This window comes from Protopterus annectens, chromosome 4.part0, assembly GCF_019279795.1.
Source record: "Protopterus annectens isolate FY-2018-M chromosome 4.part0, PAN1.0, whole genome shotgun sequence".
NCBI lineage: Eukaryota > Metazoa > Chordata > Ceratodontiformes > Protopteridae > Protopterus > Protopterus annectens.
The window spans coordinates 494,743,155-494,763,275 of record NC_056733.1 but is presented as its reverse complement, the minus strand read 5'-3'; the positions used below and the strand labels follow the sequence as shown (position 1 = coordinate 494,763,275).

At 37.8% G+C, this 20,121-nt stretch overlaps 1 protein-coding gene across 3 annotated transcripts in view; it reads left to right on the top strand.

Moving 5' to 3' along the window:
• The window catches only part of WSCD2 (WSC domain containing 2), a 2,311,682-nt gene extending 2,300,288 nt beyond the window's left edge, over positions 1 to 11,394 (top strand). For all 3 annotated transcript variants that reach the window (XM_044068417.1, XM_044068416.1, XM_044068415.1), the window contains one exon: positions 8,693 to 11,394. In XM_044068417.1, the coding sequence (XP_043924352.1) occupies positions 8,693 to 9,045 (353 nt within the window). In that variant the 3' untranslated portion in view covers positions 9,046 to 11,394. The remainder of the gene's footprint in view (positions 1 to 8,692) is intronic.
• Positions 11,395 to 20,121: the final 8,727 nt, after the last annotated feature.

Sequence of the window (20,121 nt, the reverse complement as noted above, 5' to 3'; positions counted from 1 at the left end):
GAAATTCCTGCTGAACCTGGGAGGTTGAACTTGAAAGAAATCTTTTACTGTTTGCATAGATTTTGCTTTGTCTTCCATCATTTTAAGCACTTCTTCTGCTTTAATTCCAAACAAGCAGTCCTTATCCAAGGGTGCATCAATTAATTTAGACTTGACATAATCAGGGGCAGGTTGTTCCTTCAGCCATGCCTGTCTTCTAATAACTGATCCTGATACTGCTGCACTGCTTGAGGCTTCTGGTGCATCATATCCACAGTGCAAAGAGTGTTTGGCCACTTGACAAGTAGAGTGCAGTAAATCTGCTAACTGTTGGAATTGGCACAGTCAGGAAAGGAAGAAATCTTTTGTTTTCATAGTTCTAAAGTGTGTTGTTGATATTTTAACATATGGAGCTGACAGTTGAGTGCTCTGATAGCTAAGGTTGCAGAGGTGTATACTTTTTTACTCCATCTGTCCAGAGCTCTGGATTTCTTGTCAGAAGGGATAGGATTCTTTGCAGAACTAACTTTAGCTCCTTTTGGTCCCTGTGTAATGGCCTCCGAGTCTGCAACAGGATTTCTGTACAGCTATTTGTGAGAATCTGGCACTCTCTAATACCTGTCAGGTTTAGTGGGAGCAGGTGGGACAGCGTCAGGGGCTAAGCTGGATTCATGGAAAACATCATCCACTACCTCTAAAATAGGGGTGATGGCCAGGGTTCTGTACTGGGGCAGGTCTAGAAACTCTCTTAGTCTTTTCTTAGACTGAGGGAAGTCCTGATATTTCCAGTGGAAATGTTCTTTGAGGGTGGGAATGGTTTCCCCAAAGGAAAAGTCTTCTGGTTGGGAGGCAGAAGGAATGGATTCCTCTGCATCTGATTCTTCATAAGCAGTAAGAGGCTGCTGTTCCTCTTCAAAAACTGAATAATCAGATTCATCAGAATCCTTTTCTGACAGTATCTCAGGAGAAGGGTGGCTTTTCCTTTTAGAAGATGTGGCCTGACTACCCCTGATAAGGGAGATAAGATCCTCCCCTATCTTAAGCATTTGTGCTTGGGGAGGTGGAGAAAGAGGAAGATGGAGACTAGAGGTACATTTCTTAAGAGTTGCCTGGCTTCTAGGCCTAAGAGAATCATCAGTCTAAGAGAAGCGGTAGTCGGATGAGAGGGCATCGGTCTCTATCTAGAATCAGTAGTGTGAGAGGCCTCCTTGGCAGCTGGTGCCTGCATTGCAGCTCCAAACCCAACCGAGGTAGAGACAACCAAAGGCTCAGAAGATGAAGAAGATTTCTGCGGCATACCAGACTCCAAAAGGGTCTTGGTAGAGGCCTGCATAGATATCGTATCTGGCAGCAGGGGCTGCGAAAGCCCCTCACTGAATTCCAGAGAACTGATGACCTGCTTACTGATAGCATCATCAAAAGGCTTAGCATTGTGTGGTCTGTCTTTAGCTTTATCTCTACTTTTTTTGGAATGTCTAGAGATTTCTGGCTGACAGATGCCATTTCAGAATGCGAAGTCGGAAGATGAAAATATCTATGTACGATAAGAGCTCTATGATGAATGGTTCTTGAGTTGAAGAGGGCACAGAACCAGCAACGGGGGACATCGTGGTCTGGGCTTAAACAAGTGACGCAGTATAAATGGAAGTCTCAGTGTGGGATCTGCTTTCCACAGGCAAGACAATTGTTAACGTCTTCTGACATCGGTTAGCACAAGAAAAGAGAATCCTCAATGGGGTACTTAGCTTTAGATATTTTCAGCTGAAAATTCTAACTCTGGTATCGACTGACTCTCATACTTGTGAACTGCTTCTGCTACGGGCTCCATGGCAAGACAGAGTGATGTAATGGTGTCAGCTGCCTTGCTTTATAGCACAGACAACCTGACATCAGTCAACAAGTGACAACAGCCGACGCAGAAAAACATTGACTCTGGTATTAGGGACAGCTAAGGGCTACCACAGCAGGGATAATCCACAGCTGATGACTGCAACAGTGAAACACGAATAACATCATTTGTTAAAGTGTCACACTACCCTTGTAAGTTTTTTTTTTAGCTAGTGTGCTGATTAGAACCTGGTGAGAATACTAAACTAGCTTTATAAAGCATAATGTCACTGATGGCCCAGTGAATAAAATGCACAATATGTGGTATTCTTAAAAAAAAAAAGGAAAAAAAGAAAAGAAACCAAAGAAAACAGCTCCCATCCTGCTATATAGAGATGTGCTTCACAAAATTGTTAGCCTGTTCAATGCAGGTTGCTAATGTCCTATTAGCAGAGAAGCTGTTTCACACATACTGTATACACCATCACAAGCCAATCTTAGAACCTCAGAACTTGTGATATTTGTGACATTCAGGAGTGCTCAATTTCAACCTTTGCCAAAAAAAAAAAAAAAAAAGATCATATTTAGCCATGCACTTTCCACAAATGAAATATAGGAATCAGTGTAACACTGCAGACCTCTGATGTTACCACCTTATCAGTGTTTGAAAATGATAGCGCTATAGGTGAGCAAGACTGAATTCCCTGAGTGTCAAGTATGCAAATCCATCCATCAATCCACAACCCCTTTTTCCCATTTTTTAACATGATGTTGAGGTGTCACTTGCACAGTGACAATCATCCAGATCCAAGGCCTACACTACTGGGTGGATAACTTTGCCACTTTCCTACAGTTTGCCTCAGAGATGTCAATGAGCATTCTTTTCATGAGCTACAAAGTTTTATCATTTTTCATTTTGCTCAAGTCATCGTGAGCACAACTTTGTTTCACCACTGGGGATCAAATTGCTAGCTCTTATACTCATACCTGCTGCTATCATAAGAAGTCTGGACAAAGCCAAAAATGAGGCAGGGACAAAGGCCCAAAAATAGGGACAGATTTGAAATATTGCTCTTACATACCTAGAAACATGTTAGAATAAGATATTTTGCATCAACATGGATTTTCTAAAGGTGTGAAGTCTGAAACTCAATAGTCTGTCATTATGCAGTAACTTCAATTCGTCCAGGATTTGCCTAAAAACCACAAATTTTATGAAGAAAAACTAAAAATATGAAGCAAAATCTAGAGATTCTGTGAAGGCCTGGACAACTGAGAAGTAGGGTTAAGCCATATTTCTTTCAGAAGGCACTGACATGAAAATTCAGCATTTTACCCCAAACTTTTGAAACTTTGGAAGTTACTCTCATTGGCCTAAATCCAGATGCATTATTTACTATTGATAAGTACTTGTTACGAGTGTTGCAACAGATGTTTGTAATGTGTTTTAATTAAGGTAACCAGATTTTATGCCCACAGGTATTCAGATGCATGGAAAAATAATGTCCCTGTTCAGCCCACATCCAGTGAATAGGAATGGATAGTGTGAATCTTGTAAACCAGAAATTTTAGAAATGTCCATTGACTGGCAAATCCATTCTTTGCCCTGAAAGAGCATTGACTTTGACATCATCCTTAACTATGTGTTTATCTCAATGTGATTAAGCCATTACTCACCTTTACGTGGGAAAAGATCTCCAGTTAAAAAATTTTAGTCACTTTTGTCATTTTTTTCTACTGCAGTCAATTAGAAACAAGCAATTTAATCAGTCAGATGTTAGAGATGATGCAATATTTATTCAAAATGTGTCTTACATATTGTCATGACTATAACAGTAAGCGAAAGAATATCACATGCACAGATTTACATACTGAATTACTTAGCACACTACTGTAGTTAACAGGTTCTCAATGGTCTTTTTCAGAGTGAAAAAAATGCATTTTGTTCCATGACATTAATTTTATGCTCTCACTGGAGTTGTTCCAAAGTAAAGCTTTAAGTGATATGATTACACAAGGTGAAATGTCCTGTGTCTGTTAATGAATCGAATTCTCTGCTTGATAATCCCTCGAGGCATAAAAGGATAGCTTGTTAGTTAGAAATTCATTCTTCCCTCAAGGAATGAAGGAAGCACACAATATGTTCCAGCACTGTTACAGAGACATAAATATAATTACATGCTATTGTTTAGGTACTCAAATGATTGTTTGCTTTCCAATTAAATAATCAAATGTGCAGAGAAGTAGGTTCTGTAATCTGTTCTGAAAACCTGTTCTTTTTGCTGCTCCACAAGTGTTCTATAAGACAAAAAAATCTAGCGGGAAGGACAGTTACCTAAGTCAAGAGCAGATCCAAATTACCTAACATTTCATGATACAATAGTTTTTTGTTATTTTATCCTACAAAAAATACTTACATTCATTGACACACACATTTTTTTTTATTCTTCCAGTTGCAATAATGCTTAGCAGCTGAAGCCATGTCTGTAGTTCTGTTAACTATCAAATTACTATCAAAATGTTGAACGGCAGTTACATGAAAATGGGATGGTCGAATGTATGATTCCCAGTTTCCATAATGCTGATCTGAAAATGTTCAAATTCACCTTAATGAATGCTAGTGTGCATTCACTCATATGAGGTCAAAGTTCTGATTGAAGATCACACTACAGTGAGGATGGGGAAATTTACCCTTTTCTTCACTGTACTGCGATCATATTTATTTATTTTTTATTTGTTTGTTTTTTATGGTTGGTTTGTTGTTTTCTGTTTGTTAATCAGGTAAGTGGGCTGCCCCAAAAGTCCTTTTCAGCCATGACCCGTACTCAGAGATCAACAAAAGAAAATAACACACATACGTAGAGATAAAGCAGCACTACTATTACCACTATATGCAGAAAATGCTACAAATACATGAAGATAACGTAACACTGCTACTATCACTACATGCAGAAAATGCTACAAACAAGTGGAGATAATGTAGCAATACTACTACCACTGCATGCAGAAAATACTAAACATGTATAGATAATGCAGAACTGCTACTACTACTACTACTACATGCAGAAAATACTACAAATACATAGGGATGATGTGGTATTACTACTGCCATTACATGTGGAAAATATTACAAACATGTAGAAATAATGTAGTACTACTACTGCGTTGTACTATAATCACATAATATAATTGAAATGATTGGTAATCTAGTTATGTACCTGCAAAAGTATGACAATAAAATACATCTAAGTATTTAGTTTGACAAAAAAGGACACCTGAATATTTAATAATGTGTAGTCAGAAATATTCCAGTGAGTATTTTAATTTGAAATGTTCAGACAGAATCTCTGAAATAGTTGAGCTTATTTTTAGTGCAGAGGTGTTCCTTTAATCATAGGACAATAGGAAGTTACTATGCTATTGGCCCAGAGGCCCTTACAAGCCTAGCCAAGAATGTAGCCCATGTTCCAACAAGTCCGCATCCTATGCCACTGTCCAGCAGGGACATAGGTGGAATCCCAGGGGTGTATTTTCTGTTCCCCATCTAGTTATCCAGGTTATGCTTAAAAAGGTTTAATGAGGTACTCTGCTTTACGTGGAGAGGGAGTCTATTCCTCAAAAGGGAGATTCTCTGGGACACAAATCTGTCTCTCCAACAAGTCCTCTTGATGTCCCAGACCAGGTTGAGGTCTTGTGTGTGAGTTACTCAAGTAGAGCTTGACTTGTGGATATGCAGCAGTCCCATCCAGGTGGGGTCTGAGATTGCATTGTATGCCAGACAGAGGCCTCTGAGGAGTCTGTAGGAGACTGACTAGAGGGACAGGGCTTTTAGCCTATCTGTGTAGGGTAGATGTTTGAGGCCCTGGATTCTCCAGGTGAGGAATCTCTGTGGTCTCTCCAGCTGCTGCATGTGCTTTGTGAGGTATATTCTGAAAGGGCCATTGTATTCAATAATCGGTCTTATAAGGGAAGAATACAGCGATGTTATGACCAGCTTTCCCCTGGATGAGATACCCTTACTAATGAGGTGGGCCATGTAGAAAGCTTTCATACAATGGAGGCAATATGGTGGTCAAAAGTCAGTGCCTTATTATCAATGTGATAATTTGTGAGGATGTCATTCTCCCCAAAAGGGATGATGATGTATTTTTTGGCATTCAGTTTGAGGCCATGTTTCTGGCATCAGTCATTGTTGGGTGACACCCTCTTGGAAGATCTCCACATCACTAGGGGAATTGATAATAGCACCTGTTTTAGTCATCAGCAAACTTTGTCAGCCTTAGCCCACTAGATTTGGCTAGCACCTCTGAGAAGTATATTCCAAACAGCTGAGGCTCCAAGAACGATCCCTGGGATACACCACTTGTTACGGGTCTACTACTTGAGGTGGCTTCCCCTATTTTGACTAGGTGGGTTCTATCAGTGATCCAATTTGCTACCCATCTGGTAACATACGGATTGATGCCTAGTTGAGAGAGTTTATCTAGTACACGTGAGTGGGGAATAGTATCAAAGACCTTGGCCAGGTCAAGGTAGGGGTGTGCACCATCTTCCCCTCATCTATAGCCTTGGTGACTGTCTCAAAGAAGTTGACCAAATTTAACAGGCATGACCTCCACTTGACAAAACCAAACTGTGTGGGATCAAGTGTCTGGAAGTTGCCAATGTGCTTGTTAATGAGGTCCATGATAATCCACTCCATGGCCTTGTAGATCAGGCTAGTTAGGCTGATAGGTCTTTAATAACCTATTCTAGCCTTCTTAATATTTTGGAAGGCTAGAATAGGTTGCTGTTTCTCAAGCCTAATGGTAAGTTATTCCTTCAGATGGTGCGCTATGAAGCAATATTATTCTTCTCACTGCTGATTTTAATGGGGTGGTCTTTTAAGTAAGATTGCTGCAAAGAGATCAAGAGAAGAATCCTGTTTACTAGGCCTGTTGTGGCACTGGTGCCTGCTTGTCGAATATTCTTCAGTGATCTGAATTATAGTTCATCAAAACCACTTGAACAAATGTTCAGAATTGTATACCTAGATGAATGCCGGAAAAAAATATATATATTTTTCACTTTCAGTGATGTATACTAATGGGATTTGTTTCTTATATGTATATATATATATATATATATATATATATATATATATATATATATATATATATATATGGGTCTATTTCAAATTAATGAAAACCTACTTATCCGAAGATGAAATCACTGAAACGAGATTGCCGAAACCTTCTTTTAACAAATGACTGGATTGCTGAAACTTTACACAGGGTAAGTATCCAATCATCCAACATGGGAAAAGTTGTCCTTTTACCCACTGTAGTGTGATCTCAGAGTTGGTATATTTAGTTAGGGAGGGATTGTGGGGTGTGAAGGTCATAGTCCCCCACCTGGAAGGGTTGGAGATAGTGCGGTGTGTTTCTTTCTGACATGTTAGACAACTAGATACTTACCCTGAGAAAAGTTATGGAAATCCAGTCATTCATTAAAATAAAGTTTCTGCAATCTCGTCTTGGTGATTTTGTTTTCGGGTAAGTGGGTTTTCATTAATTTGAAGTAGACCCATATAAATAGATAGATAGATAGCTAGAGAGATAGATAGATAGATAGATAGATAGATAGATAGATAGATAGATAGATGTATATTTGGATGAAAGCATTCAAACTGTTTTTGGTGGGTGACAGTTGCTGGATAATATCTCTTATTTTAAAGATAAGGTCCATAAAACACATTAGTTTTGTTGTGTAGCTGCATTCACCCATAAGTGTTCTCTAATTCTTAACAGAAAAAATTCTTACCAAGCTGTGTGCCATTATGACCGTCTGAAATGAAGGCCATAGTAGGATATTTGAAGCCATCTTAGGGTTTAATAATGCAAACAAGTATGCTCAACTCAAAAAAAGAAATATATATATATATTTATTTTTTTGTGTGTCTTTCGGCTTTTCCCGGTTAGGAGTCGCCACAGCAGAACTCCGGTCCGCTAATGATTGGCAGTAGATTTTTACATGCCGAGTTGTCAGCTCTGACGCATAACCTTCAACGAAGGTATGCCCATTCACGCATGTCTCCACACAGAAGACGCTTTAGCTGAGAATCGAACAGGACAATGTCATACTGTGAGGCAACAATGCTACCGCAGCAGCACCACCGCAGTTATATATATATATATATATATATATATATATATATATATATATATATGGATATAAATAGATATATAGTTAGATAGCTAGATAGTGTATGTGTGTGTGTGTGTGTGTGTGTGTGTGTGTGTGCATGTGTATAAAGATATTCTGGAAGGTTCCATCATTAATTAAAACTCTTGAGATAAGACTAAGTTCTGTAGTTTGTCAGGAGCTATGACAATGCTGATCCATTGGAATACTTCCATATCCCAGTCCTGCAACATGAACCTTTATCTGAAAGGTTTAAGCAAGAGCAGCTCATAAACAAGCTGATTAGATAAGCTAGCATCTTTTGGAATTCTTTAGTCTTTATTAGACATTCTCTTTCCCTGGGATTCAGTAATGCCTACACTAAGTATACAACATTCTAAGTGAACAGACAACACAGACATAACTTATACCTTCTTTCTCCTAATTTTAGTTTTCCTACTAATATTCTGCCAGTTTTAAATATTGACAGGAATTCATAAAGGTTAACACAAAGTATACACTACATATTCACTTAGTGTAATCTCTCTGAGTGGCTATAAAGCAGAAAAAATGTGATAAGAATGTTGTTGAATACATATCATGTACACTTAGTGTACACTTAGTGGAGGCTTTATTGAATCTGGCCCTTTGTCTTTTTGTTTGTAGTATTATGACTTTATCATGTTTCCTGATGCCTGTGTTTTCTTCTTTTTTTCTGTTACAGAATGGCCAGAATTTGTAAATAACTATGCACCATGGTGGGTATCTCATACACTTGACTGGCTGAAATATGGCAAAAAAGTTTTAGTTGTCCACTTTGAGGATCTCAAGCATGATCTCTTCAATCAGTTGAAAAGGATGGTGCAGCTTTTTGACTTCAACATTTCTGATGACAGACTTCTGTGTGTTGAAAGTCAGAAGGATGGAAATTTCAAACGCTCAGGTCTTAGGAAGTTGGAATATGACCCTTACACTCCAGAAATGAGGAAGATGATTAATAGTTACATAAAGACAGTGGACATGGCTCTTAAATTGCAAAACCTCACAGGTGTCCCAGATGAATATGCCCCTAGATAATTGTGTTTTCATAGTGTTTAAAATTAATTTATAATGGTTGGTTTTTCCAGCTAGTTTTAGCTCCACCCAGTGGGTGGTTTTAAAAACAGTCTGCTGCTATTAGCTCCAAATGAATGAAACTGCATGAGATATTGGATATTGGGCCTTTTTAAGAAGAATTGTTAACAAGTGCATATATCTTAAATTTTGTTAGCTAAAGTGGACATCATTCAATACCTGATGTTTAAACACTTTGATTTTGTAGAAATTTTAATTCGGTCTTGTTTTTCTTTTATTTTATTAGACATTCAAATATGATACTCTACCTTTACAAAATGTTAGAAAAGTACAGTTTAATAGTAGAGTAGCTGTAAGATCAGTTCCTGCAAGACAAAAATTATTTTGGCTTCATTTTTACTGCTATGTTTTTCAAAATCTTTACTATTTTCCTACATTTTAATTTCTTTTTAGAGCATTTTCACCATGAGCTGCACATTTTAGATTCTTTTATTAACACACCAGCTTTTTGCATAAATCACAATTTAGAAGAAGTAGAAATATGTTTACAGACATGGAAATGAATCAAAATATACAAGGACATATACAGCTGAAGAACTCTTGACTGGCCTAATGATATGTAATGTGTTATGAGTTATCCTTCTATGCTAAAACAATGGCCTCCATTAATAAGTATCTAAACAACTTGCCAACTTTTAAGTGAAGTTTGCTGCCTTGTTCATAAAATACACATTTGATTAACATCCTCAAGTTTATGAAATAAGTATCAATATATATTGTGCTCAAACAGATGAGTCATGTTGTAATAATTAAGCCACTCACTATAGAGCATATGTTTCACTTTCCAGTTGAGGAGTAATGTTTATATGAATCAATTTACTACACAAGATGACATTTTCTGTCCTTAAATCACTGCTATTAGCAAGCCTTAAACTTAATAGGATCAGTTTAACCTATCTGATTTTTGAATAACTTAGCTTACTGGTCGCAGCATGTACATACTATACTACATCAGAAGGAGTTTGAATCACGGCAGAGTCCAGCATTCACAAAGTAGGCCATGAGCTCTACTGTCTAAACCAAGATGCCAGGAAATGTGGATTTTTTATTGTTAAGCAAATTTACTCACCCCTTTACATTCATGGACTAGTATACTTCACTTCTGAGAGTAAGCATATGTGAAAAGAGGAAGTGTTTGTGCTACACATTTCCTAATGGTGGGAGACCTCAGACTTGTTGCATGCATATTCACTGGGTTGGGAGTAAAAAGCCCCTCATGTGGGAGGTGCAAATTTCTTTACTCTAGCATATACATACGTGTGCACACATGCATACACACAACACTTCCGTGGTGTTTTTTTCACCATTTGATTTCTCCTGCTGTATAAATTATTGTTATGAAATTAATTTTGTATAATGCCATCTTCATTCTCTGAGGTATTCAACAGCATATGACTGCATTTCAGTAAGTAGGGACTTGCTTTATTCAAGAAGAGTTGATTTCAGCTTGCAGCATACATTTAAGTTTGAAAAGAAAGACAAAATATTAAATAAATACATTTGTTTGCAAAGGATTATTTCTATTGCTCTCCTTTGGACTAGCAAAAAACATTTACTCCAAGAAACATAAAAAAATCATGACTGAAAACTAATTATATCAAACTGAATTTCGTATACACTCCAATGGTCTGGACTTTATAAAGCTTTCTTGAAACCAAATATTGCATCATAATTCTTGTTGAAGAATATTTATTCTGTCACTCATCTTTCTTTACTATAATTGCACTGTATGGGTTACATTTTAGTTTATGGAACTTTCCAGCAGCTGTTCTGCATAATCTGTACATTAGCAATGGACAGTGATGCAAAAATGCCATATAAGTAAACTACTTTATATGAGCCCTGGAATCTTCAGTTTGTCATTGCTAACTTTTCCATTCTTTATAAAAAAAAGTATATGAATAAACTGCAAGAGTAAATCTGGAAGTAGGTACACTATGAAATGATTATATTTTTATAATTTCTATCAGCACTAAAATAAGTTATTAGAAACAAATTTGCAGCACTGGAACTATATTTTTCTTAAATTTCTTATTTTGAATGTTTTGGCACTGATATGGGCCTTAATATGGGGTCAGATATCTGAATGTATTTTATAAAAAGACAACACAAATGTGTCTTCTTACCTTACAAAAGGTATACAATATTTATGATAACTGTAAGTCAAAATACAGGTTTCAATAAGTGGAAAAATAATACCCTTTTTTAAAAAAAATGTTACACATACTTGTACCTACCTGAATTTTCCTCAGGTTGTTCCTACAATTAAATTACATTTGTTAATAACAGAAATGTTTCTGTGTGTTTTATTATGAAACAACAATGTCTGAACAACAGATGTGACTCGGACTGAAATATTATGCTACTGTGCCTTCCGAAGCCAGTTTAATCCACAGATGTCATGAACTTACAAAAATCAGGTAAAGTGGTATTGCTTTTCAGCTTAAAACACTTAAGTTTAATTTCTGCTTGTGGTGTCTTCTTTGTGGGTTCCCTCTGTTTGTCCATGTATGTGTTTGCCATGGTTGTTGTTTCCACTCACACTACAACAGATTGCCAGTAGGTTGAATTAATGAGCCACTAAATTGTTCATAAGTGTCTGAGTGTGTGTGTGTGTGTGTGTGTGTGTGTGTGTGTGTGTGTGTGTGTGTGTGTGTGCGCGTGTGCGTGTGCGTGTGCGTGTGTGTGTGTGTGTGTGTGTGTGTGTGTGTGTCTGTGTGTGTATGTGTATAAAGTGCACAAAAGTATCGAAGTGTGCATCCTATGATCCACTGGCACTCAGTCCAGGATTGTTTGCTTACCTTATACCTATTGCTTGAATAGCCAAAACCAGATACTGAGATATGAATGAAAGAATTAGAGTCCACTCTGTTGTTTCATCATTCAAAACTACTAGATTTTGTGTTTAACAGGGGACAACACACAACTCAAAGTTATTGCCTCAAGTGTAGAATCATTGGTATTTCCTAAGGTACGGTCTATCTTCTTTGCTTACAATCCTCATATTCTGATGTTTCAAAGTGCTCAGAATCCATATGTTTACCTGTCTTGTTATTTCTAAAATAAATTTAGATATTGACTAATAGGCATTATCTTTTGGCAGCATCATTGTTTCCTTTTAAATACATGAAAAATCACTATTTGTGGAATAAATGATGAAAGAGGACTACATCTGTCCTTGCTTCAAGGCATCTAATAATCCAGAATAGCTGATAATGTATGTATAGTGGCGTATGATAATCATGGTAAAATGCTGATATTCTTTTTTCACCCCTTCACAGTCAGCCAGCAAACATGCCAATATATTTCCTTTGGAAAGTCCAAGTGCTGTGAAGTGAAGTGTTGAAAACTGCCCTTATCATGCAGGGAAAAAGTGATTCTTTATGAAAAAGTCACTTATCAGGCAAGTATACAGGAAGTCTCCAACTGTTTCTGTGCATTGACTCTGCTGTACATGTCTTCCAACATAATTTAATAATACATGGCTACTTACTTTGGACTCCATGGTCATCCAAGCAGTCCACCAAAGAATATTAAAATATAGGCCCTTCTTCAGAAACAACACATGGCATGTATCCACATGATTGTTCACTGTTCTGAAGAACCTCAGTGACCCAGTAATGTAGTAAAATCTGGTTCTGAAAATGCATGCAAAATCTTTGCTCTACACGATCAAATGGGAATAACATTGATATGCTTAACTATGCATGATCCATGCATTATTTTCTTCATAATGTGTTTCCATACAATGTTCCCTTTCAGCGGTACTCACTGACTTCCCCTTCCAAAAACTTCTACTATTACTCTGTCTTAATTAACTTAAACTATTAAAAACAATGTCTTACACCATGTCAACTCTTACTGCATGCTCTTCCCATCTCAGTATTAGATCATACAGTGCAACTAACATGTCCCTGAGTCTTCTACAGTTTACTGTCATTATATTTGATCCCCTTTCACTACCTTCTTCAGAGATATTATCCATTGTTGACAACCATTTAGTTTTACCTAAATCTCTTCTATCTATTGCTCATCCATGTAATTCAGCTTAATCCTGTCATAATATTTCATTAGTCTTCTTCAACAAGTAAGTCATCTTACTTTATAATGAATTTACAAAGGACGGGTGTCCTTTCTTGAGCAGAGTGACAAAAATGACAAATACCATGAGTCAAGATATTCAAGTGCCATACTGCAGAAGAGTGGTACTTATGATAGTTGGATGCCGACATGTACTTTAAACGCATGTTATATCTGTCACTAGTTATAGTCAACACATCTGCTCAAGTCTGCAAGAAATCTCAATCAAGAAAATGAAAAATAAGAAGCCTGATCAAGATGCTCCCCACTGCTGGTCCTGGTCCAGTGAAAACATGCTTGAGTAATGCTCTTCAGCACCAGTTCTAGAAATCACTTAGTTCAGAGCTATGCTTTCAACAAGCCTATCAGGGATAGCTGTAGGTTTCATATATTGTGAAGGCATAGTAAAGGCACACTAGGTGATTGTTGAAGCAAATCCACTGTGACCTGGGTTGGAGTTACTTTGTGCAGCTGGAACTCTGGGGACTGAAAAACTCCAGGAATGTCTACAGGTTTCTTATTCTGTGATACATTTTATTATTTGCTAGCATATTAGAGAAGAAAATGGAAGGCTCATGAGCTACATTGGAGTAAGAATGTGATGTCTGTTTGTGTCATAGTCATGTTTGAATGTTTTGCTGATCATGTCTACCTGAACATATTACTAAATAATCAGGTCTGGATGTGTCGAGTGTGTAAGTCTTCGAGCATGATATCATCACTAGGTCTTTGGGGGAGTGTTTTCCACATGCTCCTACTAAGATAATTTCATGACGTATGGGTAGAATCAAATCAAAGGAATTAGATTGCAACATAGTTGAATGAATGACATCACAGAGAGGATTGGAATGAAAAGGATAATATCTGAAATAAGACAGGGGGTCAGGCCTGCATTCAGTACACTTAAATGCGATTGTTTCATAGAGACTAGAGGAAAAAGAAAACAAGATTAATGCCTTGCTGATAACAGAAATTTAGTTCAACAGCCGTGGATGGCAAAGGAGTTTAAAGAAGGATTCACAAAGGCTGACTGCATGGGCCAAAATATGATGGTTGTGGTTCATTTCATACAAAACCCAAAATTTAGCATTTTATCCACATTAACCCTGATGCGTTGCATCAGTGTAGGGTAATAAAACTGATGGTGATGGAGCTGGTAAAGAAAAAAAAGAGTGGAGATGATGATACCACTGAAAATGAACCAGCAGGCACACAAGATGACATCAATAGCACAGCAGGATAATACTAAGGTGAGTATTTACAGCACCAAGAGCACACGAGGCATCAACAGCAGAGTATGAGTATATAAAGAGGGTATTGGCAGCACCAGAAGTACAAAGGGGTGTCAACAGTACAGCAGGAATAAATTAATGGACCAGGCAACAGAACATAAGGGTATGTTTTAGAAGGGGTAGTCTCCAAAAGCAGGGCTCTTTTCTTTACTTATGCTGTGTTAACTAAGTTATTCCCAAAAGACCCCTGCACTATTTTCAAGGGAGATCTGATGTAGCCTTTATACTGAATATAGTAATTTAACCAGGGCACTGGGAAAACCCCCCCTAATCTTTTTGAGCGTGGGAAGAGAGTAGATATTACAGCGAATGATGGAGGAGGATGAAATTGCTTATGTAAGAGCTGTAATGGAACAGGCAGTGGTCTGTGAGTCTGATACTGAATAGGATTTGTTGGAAGCTATTGGTACTGAAATGCCTGATGGATAATAATGACCTAGGAGACAATAAGTTGACGTTGCAAGGAAGATGCTGTTGAGATGTGTCACGTGTGTGCTAATACTAGGACAACATGCAGTGATTATGGAACAGTTATCCATTACTGGACTTCACTCTCAGCAACTAAAATATCTTCAAGACTGTAAGGAGAAGCTAGTGCTCAAACCAGGTGATCTTGAACACCAAGTGTAGTGTGATAATCTGAGGATAATTGGCCTGCCATGGAATGCATTCTGGAAAATTATCATTAATTTTTTCCCACTCTCTACATTAAATTGGTTCATAGGTTCATAGGTATTTAGTAGGCTAATGCCATGCATCCCAAATCTCTGACAAGTTCTGGTACCCTTAATAAATGTAAGCAAGAGCCTGAGAGATGAACCATTTACAAGCATGGCTTGAGAGATGAACCATTTACAGGCTGCCTGTGTACATTAGAGACAGGTGTCAAACAAGGTATGAATTTCCGGGTACCTGTTAAATCTTCAAACGCTCTTAATTTCGAACGTTACATAGTCGAGACCAAACGTTCGAAATTTTGAGTGCTCGAAGATAGACTTTCAATGGCACTGTATGGTGCAGATAGGGAGAATTTTCCTTTTCTGCACTGAAGTGTGATCTCAGAGTTGGTATATTTAAGTAAGGGGGTGTGGGGGGTGCAGGGGTACTTGCCCCCCTGCCTACACTGTTAAAGTGTTTTTTTCTGTGTTTTCTTTCTTTTTTTTTTTTCATGTTCGAACATCCAAATGTTGAACATTTGGTCTCGACCATGTAATGTTTGACATTTTGGATGTTTGAACATTTAACATAGACCCAAATTTCCTGTTCCCCATCCAATTGTCCAAGTTACACTTAATTGGGTAAGGGAGGAACAGTGCTTCACAAGGATGGGGAGGCTGTTCCATTGAAGATGGTAGTCTCTGGGATATATATCTGTCTGTCCATTAGGTCCTATTTATATCACAGGCAAGGTTTAAATCTTTAGAATAGGAATCCTGGTGCTGTTTGCTCTGTGGATATGCAGCAGGTCCATCAGTGTGGTTGTGACAACACCCTGCATGCCAGGCATAGATCTCCCTTGAACAGCCTGTACAAGACAGAATACAGGGATAGGGCCTTGAGGTAGTCTGCATAGGGCATGTTACTTAGTCCCTGCATTCTTTTAGTGAGGAATCTCTGTGATGTTACAGTCGTTGGATATGCATGGTTAGGTACATAACAAAGACGGCACTGTACTCAACAGGTCTGATGAATGACAAATACAGTGGAACAATAACATCCTTGGACCTAAATGCCATAACTTGATTTATAAGTTCCACATCATAGAATGATTTCCTCACTACTGTAGACACATGATGGTCAAAGGCTAGATTATTGTCTATGTGTGTCCCCAAGTCCCTAACTACTGGATCAGCACTTAGAAGTATGTTGTCAAAATGATAGTTAACATTGGTGTGTGACTTCATGAAGGATACTATTATGCATTTCTTGGCATTTAGTTTTAGTCAACAACTCTGACACCAGTTGCTTGTCTGTGTCAGCCCTTTCTGGAGAACATTTGTGCTGGTGTGGAATTCAATGACAGCTCCTAATTTGCAATCATCAGCAAATTTAGTCAGCTATAGACCAGTGACATTGGCCTTGAGTTCAGAGAAGTGAATGCCAAAAAAGAGCAGTCCAAGGACTGATCCCTGAAGGACTTCACTTGTGATTGGCCTCTTTATAGAGGTGGACTTCCCGCTTCTAATTTCCCGGGTCCTGTCTGTGAGCCAGTTGGCTATCCACTGGGTAACATAAGGATTTGTACCTTAACTCTTGAGTTTGTCAACAATGCTTGAGTATGGTATTCTGTCAAATACCTTGGCAAAATCAAGGGAGGCAGTGTGAACCATTTTGCCCTCATCCATTGCTTTGGTGACCTTCTCAAAGAGGTCCACCAGGTTGACTAGGCATGACCTGCCCTTGATGAAATCAAATTGGGTTGGATGAATTTCTGGAGGTTTCCAATGTCATTATTGACCGTTTCCATGATAATTCTTTCCATGGCTTTGCATATGAGACTAGTGAGACTTATAGGTATGTAGCTTCCAGGACTGTAGATGGCCCATCTTTGTCCTGAGGGATGACTGTTGCTGTTCTCCATTCATGAGGTATGAAGCCTGTTTGTAAGCTGTAGTTAAATAGCAATTCCATCTGTACTGAAACATCATGGGTCATCCTATTTAGAAGGCATCCTGGGATATTGTCTAGGCCCATTGATGCAGTGTTCTTGGCCTCAGGGAAAGCATTAAGGACCTGTTCCCTAGTGATAGCATGGGAGTTAGATTTGATGATATTTCCTGAGGGAAGGTTGAGGGAGCAAGAGGTGTAAAGCTGGGGCTGAATTTGGTGGCCAATAGGTTTGCTATATCTTCTGGCTGAATATAGATGGCTCTATTAACAATTAGCTCTGCACACAATTGTGGATTGCCTTGCAGGTTGCGGACATAGCTAATGAATGCCTTGTAGTTTTCCTCAGCCTTGGATGCCAAGTTTACCTCAGATCTGGGTTTGGTAGACTTTATTGTCCTCTGAGTTGTTTAGTTTGATGAGATTGCATTTATCTTTCTGGGTGCTGCACCTCCTAATTGTTGCCACAGTTTTTTTCCTTCTGTTATACAGACTACTGATGTGATTCCACCAGGGTGGCTTGTTTTTTTTGAGTTAGTTCTGTACTTCCTGATGAGTACAGCTGTCTCTGTGTAGTTATTAACAATGCTTGTATAGGGGTTCTATGGACAGTTCTGCATAGACGTTAGTGTTCTTATGGTTTATGATGGCTTGAAATTTTGCCAGGTTATTACTTCATAGTAGAAAGTTAACCTTACAGTAGTTCCTAAATATTTCAGGGTTAGTTCGGGTTACAGGCTTTATTTTTAGTTTAAACGAGACCATGTTGTGGTCTGACATTACCAGAGTAGGCATTACACTAGGGGGTGTGCAGTACTCTCCCATATTAGTGAGGACCAGATCCAGTATGGTTGCACTCTTGATCGTGTATTGACAATCTGGTCCAGGGACTTTGTGTTTAGAAAATCCAGGAATCTCTGTGTCTGTACGTTTTGTGTCATATATGATTCCCAGTTAATAGTGAGGTAATTAAAGTTGCCCGTAATTATGGTATTGGGTTGGTTGATGACCGATTCCAATAACTTTAAATACATAAACGTAAACCAAAGCAGAAACAGTGTCAAAACCACCAGTAACGAAAAAGTCAAACACTGCTTGCTCCACGGTCTCAAAAGAAACTTTATTGTAGCTAAAAAATAAAAAAAACACACGGATTGAGTGCTTTCTTCCCTTACACAGGGATTTCATCAGAATCAATTATCAACCATTAAACTCACCTTTATGTACTCCCCCATAATAATTAATTAGCTACATCATCCCTTACATAAAATTGTTACATTGGTTCTTAAAAGGAAACCACACTCAATATTCAAAACTATAAAACTATAAAATACTGTAAAGTGCCTAATTCAATAACTAAGTGTGCAAAAACATGCATTTAAAAAACTCTAACCAAAACTAAGTCATGTTCATATAAATACACTTATGTGTGTCAATAAAACCCATGTCAGTAAAAGACATTTATAGTGTCAAACTATTGAAACAGCTGCATAAAAATTGTACACTTACAGTTAGAAGATTCAATTGATTTAGAGAATACTTTAAAAACTCGAGTCTACTTCAAGAGGGGCAACTGTCAGATTGTGGGGGTGATCTACTTAGCAAAGTGTGTAGCCTGTACCAACTTCTACGTAGGAAAAACAGAGAGAAGGCTCAGGGACAGAATATAGGAACACATGTATCAGATCACTACATGTAATAACAATGCCCTGTTCCTGTAAGAAGTTTATTGGGTTTAAATTTGGTATTGTAGAGAAAGTTTTACCAAACCCTAGGGGGGTGACTTTAGAAGTGACATAGGAAAAAGAGAGGTTAGGTGGCAAATAAAATTACAAGCTAGTCAAGCCCCAGAACTAAATGAAATGATATCCATTAGGTCAATTTTAAATAAGAAGGCAGCTTTAGTTAATTAACATATTCATTTATTAATTTTACACATTATTTAAACATGCATAGGTTTCCAACATTTGCTTGTATACAATTCCCTAGATAGGTTTTTTAGACAATTTTGTATGTATTTTTTATATCGTTTTATACAATCCTTTGCAAAGAGTTTATGAAGTTTTTAAACAGTTACTACATACAATTTTTATGCAGCTGTTTCAATAGTTTGACACTATATATGTTTTTACTGACATGGGTTTTATTGACAAACATAACTGTATCTATATAAACATGACTTAGTTTTGGCTAGAGTTTTTTAAATGCATGTTTTTGCACACTTAGTTATTGAATAAGGCACTTTACAGTATTTTATAGTTTTGAATATTGAGTATGGTTTCCTTTTAAGAACCAATATAACAATTATATGTAAGGGATGATGTAACTAATTAATTATTAATGAGGGGAGTACATAAAGGTGAATTTAATGGATGATAATTGATTCTGATGAAATCCCTGTGTAAGGAAAGAAAGCACTCAATCCGTGTGTTTTTTTTATTTTTTAACTACAATAAAGTTTCGTTTGAGACCTTGGGGCAAGCAGTGTTTGGCTTTTTTGTTATTGGTGGTTTTGACAGTGTTTCTGCTCTAGTTTATGTTTTTGGAGTTGTTGTAGAGCTATTTCACTATGGACTCACTGGATGACATACCTGCCTTATTCTCCCCTGTGCACTGTGAAGAATTGGAGAGAGTGCACACAGAGCTGGCTGTCATGAAAGGCGAGCTCACTAGAATTATTGAATTACTCTCACAGCCAGAAACAGCTGAGGTAAGACGGACTTCCAAAAGGAAACGTCACTCGTCACCCCTGAGTGACGGCAATGCTTCAGGAAGTAAGAGTGAACAGTATAATGGTGACGAGAACCGAGGGAATGACAGGAACGGTCATTCTAGAAGTTTTTTTGCTGGAAATCAGAAGGAAAGCTCTCAGGGTCCTTGAGCTGCTTCCTTAATAGTTGACAATGAACAAGAAGACATAAGGAAGACAGGGACGAGATACAAGAATACAGATACTGTAAAAAAACCTTTTGTACACACAAATAAGGACACAGTGACTTGTTATGAAAACGGAAATGTAGGAGGGCAATACCGGCCTGGT